This window comes from Phyllobates terribilis, unplaced genomic scaffold, assembly GCF_046119375.1.
Source record: "Phyllobates terribilis strain yellow unplaced genomic scaffold, ASM4611937v1 Scaffold_11__3_contigs__length_659146591, whole genome shotgun sequence".
NCBI lineage: Eukaryota > Metazoa > Chordata > Amphibia > Anura > Dendrobatidae > Phyllobates > Phyllobates terribilis.
In genome coordinates, this window is record NW_027362771.1 from 550,634,490 (window position 1) to 550,652,886 (window position 18,397).

Here is an 18,397-nt window from a genome sequence, read left to right on the forward strand (position 1 = left end):
TGTGGACAAGGCGAATCAGGATTTGGACTTGGTAGATGTAGGACGGACTTGGAAGCAGGAAACAGCAGGACGGTCAGGAACCAGTTCAGACAGGGCAGGCGGGATCAGGTACAGGCAGGGCAGACTGGATCAGGTTCAGAGAGGGCAGGCAGGATTAGGTACAAACAGAATCGGATTCAGAGAACACAGGTAAAGGAACCTTGGAAACAGGTAACACAAAGGATACTGAAGTTGCTAAGGCAGCTCTCCTTTGGGGAAGGTGCCTTAAATAACTAATGTCTCCCAGCCATTGGCTGGGAACATTTTCCGATGTGGGCGCGCGACACCTTTACGAAGCAGGGAGTATGCACCCTAAGCATTCTCCCAGGAGACTTGCGCACTGTGCACAGGCCCTGGAAGGAGAGAGATGCCAGAGGAGCGAGGATGGGTAAGTGAAGACGCCAGCGTCCCTGCAGGGGGAAAGAAGGGGACACGTGCAGGGGCGCCAGCGCTGTTCTAACAATAATCCATTGGAAGGAAGATTCCGACCCAATTTCCTCTCTCATGTCTGAATGAAAGGGATAGGCACTCTCCACCCCTCCAGAAATCAACAAACTGTAAACTAATGATCTGGCATGAGTCGGGGCAGTGCAAGAAAGACACGACTTCTTGATAGCTGTAAGAGGCAGTAAGCTCAGGCTCCAGAGCTGCAACCGATACCTACGTGCCTGAAAATATTGCATCCATGTCCCTGAAAGTGACCGTAATTTTCCTGGGATACTTTATTTTTTTTATAAACCTGACCTATATTCCTCCACAACGTTGACCTATTTGGTTAAAGGTGTATTAATACTGACATCAAGTGACAATGTGATTGCACTCTAATTATGTGACTTTTCTTGCTCATGGGACAATTTTCATTTTAATGCTATCGTTAGTTTTCCTCCTCTTTTTACAAGTGTCGAAACAAGTTGTAACAAGGTGTCATTTTAAATTAAACCATTTACACCAGTTTGCTGAATTCTGACTATTGCTTTCTTGGGTTTTGCTTTAATTACGGTAATAATAATGGGGCAACATGGTCATTATGGTAATGCATAGCCCATAGTCCTCCATATAGCATAATGCACCTCCATATATAAGTCCATGTACAAAAAACTTGTCTGGCAACTGTTTTCTCCAGGTTTGCACCCGAGATCCTGGAGTACCGGTTTGTAATATACTGTGTTGCAGGTAATTATATACCAGTGCTATTGAGATTTTCAGTGCTGATTTTATTTTACCTCCATATATAATGCGCAGCCCTTTGTCCTCAATATTGTAACATACCTGGCGGTGTCCTTGCATAGTGGTCCATCTCCCACTGTGCAAGAGCGCGCACTTGATTTCCAGTCCAGACTGCCACTCTGGCTTCTTTCCATACTGTCTACTTTGCTCTGCTCTGGCTTCTTAGGGCGACGCCCGCCGAACTTCCTGTTTCTTGTGGCTGCTGAAGACACACCCCTGATGCGTCCTCAGCCTATTGCTGTCTGTCACCTGGTATTTAAACCAGCTCCTCCTTGGAATCCATGCCTGAGCATCTTGTTCTGTCAGTTGGCTTCTAGTCACTGATGTGCCAGGTCCTGTCTATGTTTCCTGCCTTGCGGTATCAGTTCCCGTGTCTGAACTGTGTCCTGTTTGTGTACTCTAGCCAGCTGTCTTTCTGCCTTTCCTGGAGGCTGTATTTCCAGGCCCGTGTGAACACGCTCTTGGCCTGTTCGTCCCGCCCTCTGGGGGCCACATACCCAGACTCGCTCCTGTATTTGTTGCAGTACAGTTCCTGTCTGAACTGTCTCCTAGCTTCCTACCTGGTTTGTCTTTATGTCCGTTTGTTCCCTTTTTTTGCAGTGTCTGAACCAGCACTTGGCTTTACCTAGGCTCGTTCCTGCATTTTGTTGCAGTAACTGTTCTTGTCTGGACTGTCTCCTAGCTTCTTATCTGTTTTGTCTTTATGTCAGTTTGCTCCCTTTTTCTGTAGAGTCTGAAGCTGCACCTAACTTCTACTCGTTGTCATTGTACTTCCGTTTGTGAGTTCGAGTCCTTTCGCTACTTCTTTGCAAGTACCTTGTGTGTATCTGGTTCTGCCTTTCTTTTCCAGTCTGTTCCGTGTGTACAGAGCCCTGTCCCCTTTGCTTTGTCTTTGTTTACCGCTTCGGCGATTTATCTCTGTCCTGTCTTACTTACCGCTTCGGCGGTTCCTGCCCGCTCAGCCTTGTCCACCGCACTTGCGGTTTTGCTCTGCTCAGCCCTGTCCACCGTGTCTGCGGTTTTGCTCTGCTCAGCCTTGTCCACCGCGTCTGCGGTTTTGCTCTGCTCAGCCTTGTCTACCGCGTCTGCGGTTTCGCTCTGCTCAGCCTTGTCTACCGCGTCTGCGGTGTTTCTCTGCTCAGCCTTGTCTACCGCACCTGCGGTTTCGCTTTGCTCTGCTTGATTACCGCATCTGCGGCTCTGAACCCGTCTCCCAGTCTGTACTGGACCCTACCCAGCCTGCGCTCTAGCCTGCCTGTTCCTGTATTCCCCGGTGTGGGTCAACAGCCGTGTTCGGGGTCTGACCTGGAGTGGCACCTGGTCCCTCTGCTCGGTTCCTCCCTGGTGCACTGGCGTCGTATGCCGTCGTGCGACCTTGGTCGGATCGGGCAGATACTTAGTTACGCCCCTCCAGGCACTCTCCGGTTCATGGCACAGTGGAATCACTAATCACGCACACGCCAGTCAGTCCGGGCGCGTGCATTACAAATATTAGTATAATACACAGCTCATATCCTTCATATAATATAATGCACAGCCCATAGTCCTTCATATAGTATAATGCACAGCCCATAGTCATCCATGTAGTATAATGCACAGCCCATAGTCATCCATGTAGTATAATGCACAGCCCATAGTCATCCATGTAGTATAATGCACAGCCCATAGTCATCCATGTAGTATAATTCACAGCCCAGCCCATAATCATCCATGTAGTATAATGCACAGCCCATAGTCATCGGTGTAGTAGTATAGCCACCGTGTACTCATTGATTTAAAAAAAGGAAAGAAAAATACTCGCCTTCCATCCACTCCCCCGCCGCATGTTGTCCTCTTCTGAAGCTGGCAGCTGACTTCAGCGTCCAAGCGACGGGAGCATACGATGCCACTGTCATGCAACCCTGGTCAAGTGGATGGCGACGTCAGCTGCTGGCCTCTGATTGGCCGGCAGCACCTATTGCCGTGCACGGACCCGATGGGTCTGTGCGCTGCAGTACACTTCAGCTGAATGTGCATCCGAGTACACACATCTAGCTAAACTATTTGCTGGCGTCGGTGGGCCCCTCATCTGCCGGCCCAGGTGCTCACAGCGGCGACTGCTGTGACCGCGGTAGTTACGCCCCTGCCGACAACAAGTGGACCCCCCCCCCATTTGTCCAGGGCCTCGCCACTTGCCCAGGTGCGCCGGGTGGTGGCGCTGGCCCTGCTGTTCAGTACGATAACGCCGATACCAATTTTGTTTATAATTTCTTTAAATTGTACCATAGTAGAAAAATCAGAACTTTGTAAAATAAAAAATGTGGTTTGTGTTGCCATTTTCTGAGAGTCAGAACTTTTTCAGTTTTTGTTGATGTAGCTATATATGGGCTTGTCTTTATCTATATAAGGGCTTGTTTTTATCCTTGTCAAGCTGCAGTTTTTATTTTTTCATATAATGTTTTAATTACTTTTTGTTGCATTTTTGGGTTAGTTCAATGGTTCAAAAATGGCAATTCTGATGTGTCAATTTTTTTTTTACATTTACTGTATTTATCAGGTTGTTACAGACAGTAATATACTAAATATGATTACATGCCTTTTTTCATAGAGTGAGGTGATTCAAACTTCTATGTATTCTTTTACTTTTTCAATTACATTTTAAATTTTGTTTAGTCTTTCTACTTGGAACTGAGCTAGAAGGTTGTTCTAAACATCTTGTAGAACTAACCACAGATCTTCTGTGGTGTTGGCTTGTGGAAATCCTACTGTCTCTTCATGTAATTCCAGACAGACTAGTTGATGTGAGATCAGGGCTCTGTGGGGGCCGTATCATCACTGCCAGGACTCCTTGCTCTTCTTTATGCTAAAATGTTAATGACATTGGCTGTATGTTTGGGATCGTTGTCCTGCTGCAGAATAAATTTGGAGCCAATCAGACGCCTCCCTGATGGTATTACATGATGGATACGTATCTGTCTGTATTTCTCAGCATTGAGAACACCAAGAAATGAGCTTTGTTAAGGACTGTAGACACAGTTATTGGAAAGGTGCAGCGGATGAAAGACACATCATCCTTACTTTCCTTAGAAATCGGAAGATGCCCAGCAGTGGCATCAGATCAGAAATGGCAGCAACCAGTGGGACCCAGTGACATCCGTCTATTGTTAGGAGAAGTCTGACCAGAAGTGGTCTTCGTGGAAGAGTTGAGGCCAAGAAAACATGGAAACAAGGCCAATTGATTCAACTAAGCACAAAACATAGGAACTGGGGTGCAGAAAAATGGCAGCCTGTTCTCTGGAATTATGAGATGATGAGACAAAATGTGAAATATTTGGCTGTAAAAGAAGGCAGTTTGTTCACTGAAGGGTTGGAGAGCGGCACTATAATGAGGTTCTACAAGCACAGTGAAGCATGGTGGAGGGTCCTGAAAGTTTGGGGCCGCATTTTAGTAAATGGAGATGGGGATTTTATCAGGATTAATGGTATCTTCAATGCTTAGAAATACTGGCAGATACTGATCCATCATATAATACCATCTGTGAGATGGTATTTATTATTCAGCAGGAAAACGACACCAAACATCCAGCCAATGTCATTAATGACTATCTTCACTATTAAAAAGAACAAGAGGTCCTGAAAGTGTTGATACGGCCCCCACAGAGTCCTGATCTCAACATCATCGAGTCTGTCTGGCATTACAGAAGACAGAAGGATTTGCACAAGAAGGATTTGCACAAGCGACGCCCACAGAAGATCTGTGGTTAGTTCTCCAAGATGTTTGGAACAATCTCCCTGCCGAGTTTCTTCAAAACTGAAAGTACAAGTGTACCTAGAAGAACTGATGCTGTTTTGAATGTAAACTGCGGTCACACCAAATATCAATGTGATTTAATTTTCACTTTTATTCATTCACTGTGCATTTTGTTAATTGCTAAAAATAAATCATGAACACTTATATTTTTGAAAGTATTCTTACTTTGTAGAATTTTTTTTCACACATGCCTAAAACTTTCGCCTGGTACTGTACATTCACAACTTTTCAGCTTTCAGCGCAGGCTATAAAACTTGATATGACCATCAACAGGCATATAAAAAGGGTTTTTCGACAGTTCTAAAATAAAACATATAATTATCATGAGTAGTGAGGAACGTCACATCTGTGCCTGAAATCTCTTGGGTCCTTTTGGAACAGTTTTACAGTCCTCAGAGTCTGACCATGATATTGTATGAGTGCTAAAGACACACATACGGTAGGTCTCAGAAGATCATGGACTGCGTCATTTACAGGAAGACGTAGATTGTAGGCGAGAATCGTTACATGCATGTAGAGGCGGTATGAAGCAGTCAGAAACCCATACGCGAGATCATTAGCCTACCAGAGGAATTGGAGCTAGACAAATAAGTCTGCATCTCATTTTTTTAAGGTACTAAGACAGATCTCAGCCAAACAGTAAAAAACAGTTGTACTCCATAATTTCTCTTGTACATTGGTGTTTAGTTGTTTGACAAAGGAAGCCTAATCCACGAAGCAGCGAGAGGCTACATTCATCAACTATGGCGTATATGGCAAGAACATGGGCATCCGGGTGGAGTTTTATAGTGAGACACTGGAGTCACAACCATTGCAATTCTTGATTATTCACCATTTTCTGTATAAATGTACTAATAACCTCAACCACTACTCATCTGCAGTTTACATACTCCCCAATGCACCTCACAAATGTAACCCTCTGGTACTTTCATGTTCTGGTCCATAGTACTAAGCAAGACCCCTGCCTAGCTTAATCAATTCACCACCCTTGGTTCCCAAGTTCCTACCAGGTGTTGGACTTTATGGACCAATATGTGGTACAAATTATTCCAATCTAGCGGGTTATTGACCCCATGATTTCTAAGGCACACATGCCCATGTGATTGCAGTGCTGTCAAAATATAACACTGGCCATTATATACTTGTTTCTAACCTGGACAGTACCTGGCATACCCTAACAAGTGCCGATCGCAGCAGTAAAACCCCTTAGATGCTACGGTCAATTGTGACAGCAGCATTTAAGAGGTTGAAAATGGGGTATGGTGTCCCTTCAGATGCAAATTGGCCATCCCACAATGTGAATTTGAAGTGCCAATGGCATTGTCATGGAAGGCGGATCCTACTGGAGGCCCCCCTGTGTGTCATGCTTGTATATCTGTGACTTAGCTTCATAGGAGATTCATATTTTAGCAAAACACTGCAAAATCACAGTATATGAGATTATTGTATAAGAAATCAATTGGTCACAAGTTCAAGTCCCTTAGATGGACTAATAAAAAATGCAAAAATTACACATGTTTAAAAAAAAGTACAAATTACCACCTTTCTCCCCAATAAAGAAAAGAAAAGAAAAAGTGGAGTAAAGAAAAATCCTAAAAACTAAAATGAACATATTTATCATTGTTGTGTGCATAAATGTCGCAACTAATAAAATGTTACAATATTTATCCAATATAGTGAAAAGGAAAACGGGAAAAGCTGCTGTTTGGTCACTTGGCCTCACCAAATGGAATAAAAAGAGAAAAAAAACTTGAAAATGTGAAAGATAAAAATTACAGCTCATAACACAAAAAAAAAGCCCTGACACAATGCTCAATCTGAAAATAAAATACACTCCTCAACATTGAAGTTGCAACACCAAGAAGGAAAAGCCATCAAGTTATTAAAAGCACAGATCACTGTTACTATTACTTGGTCATTTGGTGCGGTCATTTCTCCAAAGTGTCCGAAAAGCCATTTTTCAACACGACAACGCCAGGATTTTTTATTTTATTCTTATTTTTACAGGTGGACACTGTGGGAGCAGACACTACTACTCTCATCATTGTCCCTGCTGGTGCTGATCGCAGCGCCGGCAGGGAACCATGATGAGGGCAGCGGTCAGCACCTGGCACAAGGGAACAGCGCTAACTGTACACTGATTCCCAAGCATCAGTACATGTGATCCTGATGCGGCACACGGGCGGCACACGGTTGCCACGTGTGTGACACACACGGATACAGGGACACATGGGGCATGGATATCTCCAGTACCGTTTTTTCTGGTACCAGAAATATACGGATGTGTGAAACCGGCCTTAGAGGAGGTCAAAGTTGTTTGGTATGAAGGCTACTGCTCCACAATTTCACAACCACCCACGTTTAACATTAACATTTTTGCATTTGTTAGTGTTTCCCTATAAAAAAGTTGCAAATTACTAAGACTTATTATTTTCACAAAGTCGCTTACAACTTTTTCTCTATAAGTGAAACATTGAATTTACCGGCAAGCTGCGATATGCCCTGGTAAGGTCAGTCACTCGATCAGTTTCTTCCTGTCTTCTGTATAAAAAGACAGAAGCTGAGACCTGACTACCTTGCATATGTGAACGAGCCCTAAGTGTTAGAACCCTCCTGTTTGTTTTTTCCATCTTGTGTTTTGCGGTCACGTAACCATCTGCCTTTATATTTCAGCTCCGCCTTTTTGGCTGTGCTGGACTTCAGTGTTGTTTGACTGTTTTGCTAGCCAGGTGCTTCTGTGCCTATCTCTGTCGGTTTGTTTGGTCCTTTTGGGACCTCTAGCACCTTTTTGTCAGTTTATCTTTTTGTGTTCTGCAACAACTTTCTCTGTTCAGGAGGTGTCCCATTTTTGTTCCAGTCCTTAGTTCTTTTAGGGACCCCTTCCCTTTATTCTATAGGTCTTCGTTCAGACTAGCCTAGGACTTAGGCGAGTCCGTTCGCTAGGAACAGGTAGCCCGCTACATCGTAGGGATTCAGCTTAGTCTTATTATAGGGAAAGCTTTCCCCTTCTTTCCCTAGTACTTGTTGTAGATCATAACAGTAAGTCCAGACCAAAAAAAATATATATTAATACGGGGATCAGTATGGCTTCCGTCCAGGATTTGGCTTGACGCTTGCAGGGGTTGACTTTGGAGGTGGCCGAGCTCCAGCAACATGTGAGTAGCTGTTCCGGAGAGCACTTTGTGGAACCCAAGGTAGGACTGATGGATTTTTTTTATGGTAAACAGCAAGATTTTTTTTCCTTTAAAAATGCTTGTTTGTTATATTTTCATTTGAGACCAAGGTCCTCTGGGAATGAATCACAGCACATTGGTTTTATTATGTCACTTTTGCGCAAGGAACCACAAGGGTGGGCCTTTTCTCTTCAACCTAATGATCCATGCTTGAGATCGGTAGAAGAGTTTTTTTCTGCTATGAGTCTATTATATAACGATCTTGATCGAATCTCATCTGCTGAGGCAGAACTCAGGCGTTTGAATCAGGGGTCAGATGATGCTGAGATTTATTGCACACACTTTAGAAGGTGGGCTTCTGAAGTCAGATGGAATGATCCTGCTCTGAAATGTCTATTTCTTGCTGGACTGAGTGAAAGAGTTAAGGATTTGCTAATTGCATTCCCCGCACCTGAGACTCTGCAGAATGCCATGCAATTAGCTGTTCGTGTGGATAGGAGGCTGAGATCTAGGCAGAATGAGGTAAAGTCTCCTGTAATCCCAGGTCCTAGTCCCCAGAAAATTTGCTCATTGCTTGTTGTTTGACTGCTTTGCTAGCCAGGTGCTTCTGTGCCTATGTCTGTCAGTTCGTTTGGTCCTTTTGGGACCTCTAGTACCTTTTTGTCAGTTTATCTTTTTGTGTTCTTTAACAACTTTCTCTGTCAGGAGGTGTCCCATTTTTGTTCCAGTCCTTAGGTTTTTTAGGGAGCCCTTCCCTTTATTCTATAGGTCTTCATTCAGACTAGCCTAGGACTTAGGCGGGTCCATTCGCTAGGAATAGGTAGCCCTCTACATCGTAGGGATTCAGCTTAGTCTTATTGTAGGGAAAGCTTTCCCCTTCTTTCCCTAGTACTTGTTGTATATCATAACACTAAGGTGTCTGCAAAACCGAGGCAGGGAGAGAGTACCTTTCTCCAGTTACACAGTACTGTAGTGCTGTGATCTCTAGCCTTAAATAAGAAATTGTACTAATGTCTCCTCTAATCATATTTTATGTGTTACACATTGGTTAAATTATTTGTTTTGTTTTATTTTCCCCTCTCACAGAAATGGAAGAAAGTATGGGCACTGTTATATGAAGCTACTTCCAGCGGCCTGGCACGCTTGGAGATGTACGAGGGCACCCAACCCCCTGAAACAGGACGCAAGCAAGAGTGCTGGAAACTGTTACAGCTCAGCGAATGTGTGAGTTTATCAGATCGTTGTGGAGAGAGTTGTCCAAAGGACACTCGGGCATTCAGCATCGAGACGGCACAGCGGGTTTACCTGATCGCTAGTGAGATCCCTGAACAGCCAAACTGGGTGAGGGTCCTCTGCGGTTTGGCGTTTCCACAGGTGAGTTTCCTGAGTAGCTGGTACTTATTGACAAAAATAATTTACATCGCCCAGTAGATAGTTCCTACAGTACACAGAAAAACACTACAATGCTGGACTGCACAACACCAAGAGTCATGAGCAGAGATCAGAGAAGGCAGGTACTAACTGCGAGTCAGTAACCATCAGAGTGTCTAGACCAAAGATGGTAGTCAATGTCCCAAAACTGAGAGGTCCGGCTAGTGTATATTATGCCAGCTCACACCATAATCCGGGGAGTAGGTGTGACGTTCCCTAGTGATGGCCACTTCATGCAGTTTCAAATGTGGAAGGATGATGGTCTGAAGCAATAGAGCTTGGAATGGAGGTTTTATCTTCTTCAGCAATGAGTCCTGATTTTGTCTTGGATGCAATGATAGCTGGAGATTGGTCTTCTCTTAACTTGGTCCCGTTCAGTCCTCTAGTGGTATTAACAAAATAAGTTAAAGTTTTAAAAAATATGACAAAAATAAATAAAAAACATAAAAGTTTGAATCACCCACACTTTTTCAAATAAAAAAAATATATATAAAAAATCCCTATATGGTATTACGCCATCCGTTAAAATCTGATCTATGAAATTATAAAATTCATTAATCCATACGGTAAATGATCTACAGAAAAAGAAAATTGAAACACCTGAATTGCCATTTTTCAGTCACTTCAAATTCTCTCAAAATATTGAATCAAAATAAATCAAAATGTTGTAAGTACCAATAAATACTTCAGCTCACCATGTAAAAAAAACACAATCCCTTACATAGCTCCTTCAATGGAAAAATGAGAATGTTACGGTGCTCAGAAAATGGTGACACAAACCAATTTTTTTAACAAACTTCAGAATATACAGTATATAAAAAAAAATGCAGAATATTGGTTTCGCTGAAATCTGACATGAAGGATGCTGTTGCCAGGTAATTTTTACAGTACAATGAATTTAGTAAAAATTAGCAAAAACAGTGATTAAATTAAATTTATTCACCATTTCACCCAAGCTGCAATTTTTTTCCCATTTTTCAGTTTATTAAATGGTGTCATTGAAAATTAGAACTCATCCTCAGAAAAAAAACAAGCCCTCATATGGTTATATTGATGAAAAAAAAATGTTAATGCTCTTGGAAGAGGGAGGTAAAACAAACGAAAATTGAAAAATAAAAATTTGCCTGTTCAGTAAAGGGTTAATGTTATTGCTGATTGACATATAACTTTGGTAGAAGTAAGCTATGGAAATAACATAGGAAGATTTATATTTATTGCATTGCGTATCTCTCATATCTGTGATCAATGACTCCACTGAATTTTGCTGCACAGTAAAAATGTCATTTTTACAAATTGCGTACTTGGAATATGGACACTACATATAGACTGAATCAATATAAGCGCTTGTTTGTCCATAGGCTTGTTGTTTCCCATAACCATAAAAAAGTTCTGCGCTAAGAAAAACATGGGATCAATCAAAATATAATGGAATCATATCCATATTTGTCGTTTCAACAAACTTTAAGAATCAATAGTATGAGAAAATATAGCCAAATTTGTAATATATCTTATCAAAGAAATATACTTCTTTCTCCACTTATGAGATACTTCTTCCCCTCTAAACCACCTCCTGAATTGATCGTTTACTCTGAAAAACAGCTAAAATCCCTCTTGCTCAAGACAAGAGGTACTGTCCACTGATTGAGGGATCAGATTACAGCTGCCTATTGGAGTCTATAGAGAGGGTAGGGTGGAGGTGAAAGAAGGAGCAGAATGAAAGATAATACAGTACTGAAACTTTCTAGTAAGTGTTTATCCCACCCCAGAGCTGGATTCACAGCTGTATTCCTCAGTACAGCTGTATAATGTCTTCCATGCTGCCGCTCCTTTTGAACATATGCTATGTAGAGACATCAGAGCAGGGATCCCTCATGTCTATGGGTACTATGTATGGGAGACATCATAGCAACTAGTCTCTATCCATTAGATCAGAGACAACTGAGCTTGCGAGTGGTTTGTTCTAAGTGGGTCTGAGATTCAGTAGCTGTGCTCCATTATTGACAATGCCATCCAGTATTCATCATGGCGCATGTATAAAATCCTTAAACAGCAGTATGAGGGTGCATACCAGTGTGTGAGATGTGTGCACGTTATACCTTTGGAAGCCCAGGTACTGGATCTGAATGAACAGCTGGCAACACTGAGATCCATAGACAGTATGGAAAGGAGTTTGCTGCTCACTGGGGTACATGTGGGGGGGGATGGTAGCATGGAGCAGCAGGACAACGAGGCAGCTAGCTGGGAGTAAATGGAAGAGTGTCAGGGAGGCTTGTCCTTATCTGGCAAACTCCCAAGTTTGTTAGTTAGCAGATGATGAGGGTGTCAGTATGGAGGTAGCACGGCTGCAGCAAGACATGGACCTATCAGCACCAATGACAAAGTTAGAGGTAGGTGGAAAGTCCTTAAAACTTATCCAGGGAATTGGTACCTTTCACTAAATTTTTCATGGTGAAATGAACACACAATATAATAGTGGCTGCAGAGTGGAATACAACTTTTTATTTATATTTTCCCTCATCGTTGCTGAGATATTAGCAATCAAAGTATTTGGCACCTAATGAGTTAACTTTTTTAAGTTAACTCTTTCATATCAGCTCCCCTGGTTACTGAGTGTGACAATAATCACACTTATATCTGCTGTTCCCAAGCAACTAGTAATAGCTGTGCAGTGCGCTACCCGCCACATTGAGTAAAGCCCCCGTCACACTAAGCGAGATCGCTGCTGAGTCACAAGTTTTGTGACGCAACAGCGACCTCAGCAGCGATCTCGCTACGTTTGACACGTAGCAGCGACCAGGCCCCTGCTGTGAGATCGCTGGTCGTGTTGAAATGGCCTGGACCATTTTTTGATCGTTGAGGTCCTGCTGGGTAGCATGCATCGCTGTGTTTGACACCTTACCAACGACCTTGTTGGCGACTCAGAACTGAGACACATAGGCGTGCATTTGCATTGCATTGTTATACAGGTCGCTACGGGTCGCCGTATCGTTGCTGCGTGGTTGGGAAGATCTGACTGTTTGACATCTCACCAGCGACCACACAGTGACGCAGCAATGATCCCTGCCAGGTCGTATTGTTGTCGGGATCGCTGTAGCATCGCTAAGTGTGACGGTACCTTTATGCAGGAGGTTAGACCAGGACAAACCTGCATTATGCTATGGTGGGGGCGTGTTCTTCTTTTCTTCTGTGTTGCTGCCTGCTTATGATTGGTCAGCATCGTACAGGGGGAAGAAGAACACGCCCCCAGTTAAAACTGTCTGACAATATCCACTTGGACTTAAATAAAATGAACTCATTAGGTGCCAAGTACTGTAATTGCCAATATCAGCAATGTATATGCTAATATCAGCAGATTATCACTCAAGGACCAGCACTGACTGAAAGCTTTCTGTGTACACTATGCATAGGCAGAAAGTTGTAAACCAATGATGTGGACAGGGTTATACAGAGCTCAGCATTCAGATAACTAGTAGATCTGCAGCAGATAAAACAATGAATTTATGAAAACTACACCGAGTAGCTCAATAAGTAACACATCACTGGAATCAAGGTCTCTGCCCCTTGTGAGGCAGTGACCGGAATCGTATACGAGGGACGTTATATATCCCCCAGAATGTGTACAGAGACCTATTAAATCCATTGGAGTGCATTGCAGTCACAGACACAGCTGCGGCTGCAATGCAGGAATGAAGGTGAGCAATCACCTGGTCAGACTACCTGGCTAAGGCAGATTAAGTAAAACCCGGCAGGGCCTTCATTTCTTGGAGGAGGTCACAGGAGGCAGTGGGGCGGCCTCCTCCCTCCAACCCTGATTTTCCAGTGGCTCTTGCCCCAGGTCCTTTAAAACTCCTTCACTAAGGTTTAGTGTTGTTCTATGTTGCAACCTGCTAGGAGCACAGCAGGAAAGCTCAGCAGGACTGTGTGTGGCTGAACCACTGCCTGGGAAGGCTCTGCACCTGTCAGGCTCTGAGAGGCCCGGCGCGGCCGTTGTCCCCGGCAACTGTTGTTTATGGATTCATGTTAACCCGGCTGCGAACCGGAGGACTTTCTGTTTAACCGTGAGTTGCTGAATAAAAGCTGTTTATGTTGGACTTGTTTTGGGTCACTGCCTCAGTTACTGCATGGTGTGAACACCGCCGCCTTACAGCTTGGTGGAGAATGCGGGCATAGTGACTGAGGCATACCCCACCGGCAGCTGCATGACCACAATTCGGCCTGCCACCTTCCAGTTCCTCCCCATGGACAAAATGGAGGAGCTGTTTAAGCAGCTGGTACTCACTCAGCGGCAACAGCAGGAGCAGTACCAGGATCTCCAATGGCAGCAGCAAAAAACAAATGAACTGATGATGCAACAAATTGCTGCCCTGCGGGAGACACCGACGGCATCAGCCCCGGAACGTCGAGACGCCCGGGACAAGGTTCGATCAGCGTTGAGGAAGATGGGACCGGAGGACGACGTGGAAGCCTTCCTTACCATCTACGAACGCACAGCAGAGCAGGAAAACCTACCAGCTGACCAGTGGGCGGAAGTGGTGGCTCCGTTTTTGGTTGGCGATGCCCAGAAGGCCTGTTTCGACCTCAGTCAGGAGGACGCCCGGGACTACCAGAGGCTCAAAGGTGAGATCCTTGCCCGGCTGGGGGTCAATACATATGTGAGGGCTCAGCGTGTGTTTTCGTGGGCCTATGTGGAGACCCGACCTGCCCGGTCTCAGGCTTATGACCTCTTGCAGCTGGTAAAGAGGTGGCTCGAACCTGAGACTTTGTCCCCAGCCCAGATAGTGGAGAGGGTGGTGGTTGACCGGCTGGTGAGGACTCTGCCAGTCGCTATCCAACGTTGGGTGGGGCAAGGGGACCCCGGCACCCTCGACCAGGTGGTCAGTTTGGTCGAGCGCTACTCGGCTACTCAGGACTTCATTCGAGACTCCGCCCCCTCTCGGCTATCACGCCGATCCCTGCCAACCCAGGAGTCGGGAAAGGGGTCGCGTCCCTCTGCTGGGGACAGTCAGCACCGTGCCCGTGCTGAAGGGGAACCCCGGAGTGAGAGCGGCAGGAGACTGGTTCCCTCCCAAACTGCCATAAGACCTAACAGTACCTCCACCCTTAGGTGCTGGCGGTGTCAGGGGCCGGGACATGTGATTGCTAATTGTCCCCTGACTACGGAACCCATGGACTGCGGATATAGCCGCCGGGTCTCAATGTACGCCCAGACCGTCTGCACAGCGAGCGCCGAATCCCGGGACAGTGAACTCCAACTATGCCAGGTACTGGTTAATGGGTACCCCACGGAGGCCCTCCTGGACTCAGGGAGCCTCGTGACTCTGGTACATGGGTCGCTGGTGGCAGGAGACAACCCCAGTGGACGGCCAGTCGGGGTTGTGTGTATCCATGGGGACCTCCGAGAGTACCCAACTGCAGAGATAGTTTTGTCCACGCCATGTGGTGGGAGTGGTAAAAACTCTTCCCTATGGGACTGTGTTGGGAAGAGACTTGCCCCTGTTCTGGACTCTGTGGAAAAACAAAATCCACTCTCCCCCAGTAAAATGTATTTCAGACGCTGTGCCCGAGGAACCTGCCATAGGGGTGTCCAACCTAGGGACAGAGTGTGACCCCGATAGGTTTCCCTTAGAGGTGTTGGCAGGAGAGGTCGAGGACACCCCATCGATCCCCGAGCTGAAAGTGTCCCGGGGCACGTTTGGGATTGCTCAGCTACGGGATCCCACCCTGACTCAGGCGCGGGAAAGGGTGTTAGAGATAAATGGCGTAGCTCAACAGCCCGGTGCAGATACTGTATTTCCACGCATGGTAATCAACGGTGAGTTACTCTACAGGACAGATAAGATCAGGGACGAGGTTGTAGAACAGTTAGTGGCACCTCAGTCGTACCGTCGAGAGATTCTGGAGATGGCACACTCACACCTGCTGGGTGGACACTTAGGGGTGAAAAAGACGCTAGACCACATCTTACAGCGGTTCTTTTGGCCTGGGGTTTACACGGAAGTCAAAAGGTATTGCAAATCCTGCCCCGAATGTCAGTTGACCTCACCCACTGCAAGTTTCCGTAGCCCATTGGTAACTCTGCCAGTGATAGAGGTGCCTTTTGAACGGATTGCAATGGATTTGGTTGGACCCATTGTAAAATCCGCCCGTGGACACCAACATATACTGGTAGTCGTCGACTATGCCACTCGGTACCCGGAAGCTATACCACTACGCCACACCTCGGCAAAACTGATTGCACGGGAGCTGTTTGCCATGTTCTGTCGCCTTGGACTCCCCAAGGAGATCCTGACGGATCAGGGGACCCCCTTTATGTCCAAAGTGACAAGGGAACTATGCAAATTGATAAAAATTAAACAATTGCGCACCTCGGTGTACCACCCTCAAACCGACGGGCTAGTAGAACGGTTCAATAAAACCCTCAAGTCCATGTTAAAAAAGGTGGTTTCTAAGGATGGAAGGGATTGGGACATGTTGTTACCCTATTTGATGTTCGCCGTCCGTGAGGTACCCCAGGCTTCCACAGGGTTCTCTCCCTATGAGTTATTGTACGGCAGACACCCTAGTGGTCTGTTGGACGTAGCCAAAGAGACATGGGAACAAGAGCCAACTCCGCATAGGAGTATAATTGAACACGTGGCTAGTATGCAGGACCGGATCGCGGCGGTCATACCCATCGTGAAAGAGCATCTGTTAGATGCCCAGGCAGCTCAGAGGCGCACATATAATAAAAGAGCCAGAGTCAGAACTTTTAACAAGGGTGATCGGGTGTTAGTACTGGTACCCACAGCCGAGAGTAAGTTCATGGCCAAGTGGCAAGGACCATATGAGATTCGAGAAAAAGTGGGGGAGGTAAATTACCGGGTGTATCAACCCGGAAGGAGGAAACCTGAGCAGCTTTGCCATGTAAACCTGTTAAAACTTTGGAAAGATCGAGAGTGTTTAGTTACAGACGTCACCCCGGGCATATCACCAGAGAGTTCTCTAACTTTAGCCAGGGAAGCATCCGAGGGGGAGGTCAGGATAAATGGTGCCCTCACTAAACAGCAGCGACGGGAGGCTCGCTCGCTGGTGCAGCACAATAACGACGTGTTCTCAGAGCTACCAGGTAGGACTACGGTTATCCAACATGACATTGTCACCGAACCTGGCGTAAGGGTACGAATAAGACCGTACCGGGTACCCGAGGCCCGGAGGCAAGCCATCACGGCTGAGGTAAAACAAATGCTTCAGCTAGGCGTCATAGAGGAATCACGGAGTGAGTGGGCTAGCCCCATCGTATTGATTCCAAAACCAGACGGATCATTACGCTTCTGTAACGATTTCCGGAAATTGAATGAAGTGTCAAAGTTTGACCTTTATCCAATGCCCAGGGTGGACGAGCTGATTGAGAGACTGGGGCAGGCCCAGTACTTTACCACGCTCGATCTCACCAAGGGTTACTGGCAGGTACCCCTCACAGATTCGGCGAAGGAAAAGACCGCCTTCGTAACTCCAGAGGGTCTATACCACTATGTGGTCTTACCTTTTGGGTTACATGGGGCCCCGGCTACATTCCAGAGGTTGATGGACATAGTGCTTAAGCCCCATCAGGAGTACTCGTCCGCCTATTTAGATGACCTTATCATCTTTAGCACTGACTGGCATACGCACCTATCCCAGGTACAAGCGGTTCTGGATTCTCTCAGAGCTGCGGGGTTAACGGCAAATCCAAAAAAATGTGCGATAGGGCTAGAGGAAGCCCGATACTTGGGGTATGTGATAGGCCGAGGAGCTATTAAGCCCCAAATCAATAAAGTTGAGGCCATAAAAAACTGGCCTAAACCGTCAAGTACAAAGCAGGTGAGGGCGTTCCTTGGCATCCTTGGGTATTACCGCCGGTTTATACCTAATTTTGCTGGGCGAACGGCAGCCCTGACTGATCTCTTGAAAGGAAAAAAATCGGTAATGGTTCAGTGGAGCACTAAGGCAGAGGAAGCTTTTCAGTCCATGAAGTTGGCCCTGTGTAGACAACCGGTCCTCATCAGCCTCAACTTCAAGGAAACCTTCATTGTACAGACAGATGCCTCGGAGGTAGGCCTAGGAGCGGTATTGTCACAAAAAGTGAATGGTGAAGAGCACCCGGTCACCTACTTGAGTAGAAAACTCAATAGCGTGGTAGAGAAGGAGTGTTTGACTATTAAGTGGGCCTTGGAATCACTACGCTATTATTTACTCGGGCGTCAGTTCCGCTTGGTGACGGACCACTCACCCTTGGTATGGATGAGAAATGCCAAGGAGAGGAATGCGCGAGTCACCAGGTGGTTCCTGTCACTGCAAAATTTCAGTTTCTCGGTAGAACATCGCCCTGGGAAGTCGCAGGGAAACGCGGGTGCCCTGTCCCGGGCACCCTGTATGGTGGCAAATGTTCAACCCCACAAGTTTGAACAGAGGGGGGGGATATGTGAGGCAGTGACCGGAATCGTATACGAGGGACGTTATATATCCCCCAGAATGTGTACAGAGACCTATTAAATCCATTGGAGTGCATTGCAGTCACAGACACAGCTGCGGCTGCAATGCAGGAATGAAGGTGAGCAATCACCTGGTCAGACTACCTGGCTAAGGCAGATTAAGTAAAACCCGGCAGGGCCTTCATTTCTTGGAGGAGGTCACAGGAGGCAGTGGGGCGGCCTCCTCCCTCAAACCCGGGTTTTCCAGTGGCTCTTGCCCCAGGTCCTTTACAATCCCTGCACTAAGG

The 18,397-nt window shown here is 45.9% G+C and overlaps 1 protein-coding gene across 1 annotated transcript in view; it reads left to right on the forward strand.

The window, feature by feature from the left end:
* The window catches only part of DOK2 (docking protein 2), a 58,307-nt gene that overhangs the window by 20,403 nt on the left and 19,507 nt on the right, over positions 1-18,397 (forward strand). Inside the window, exon 2 of the mRNA XM_073654056.1 lies at positions 9,316-9,603. Within this exon, the coding sequence (XP_073510157.1) occupies positions 9,316-9,603 (288 nt within the window). The remainder of the gene's footprint in view (positions 1-9,315; positions 9,604-18,397) is intronic.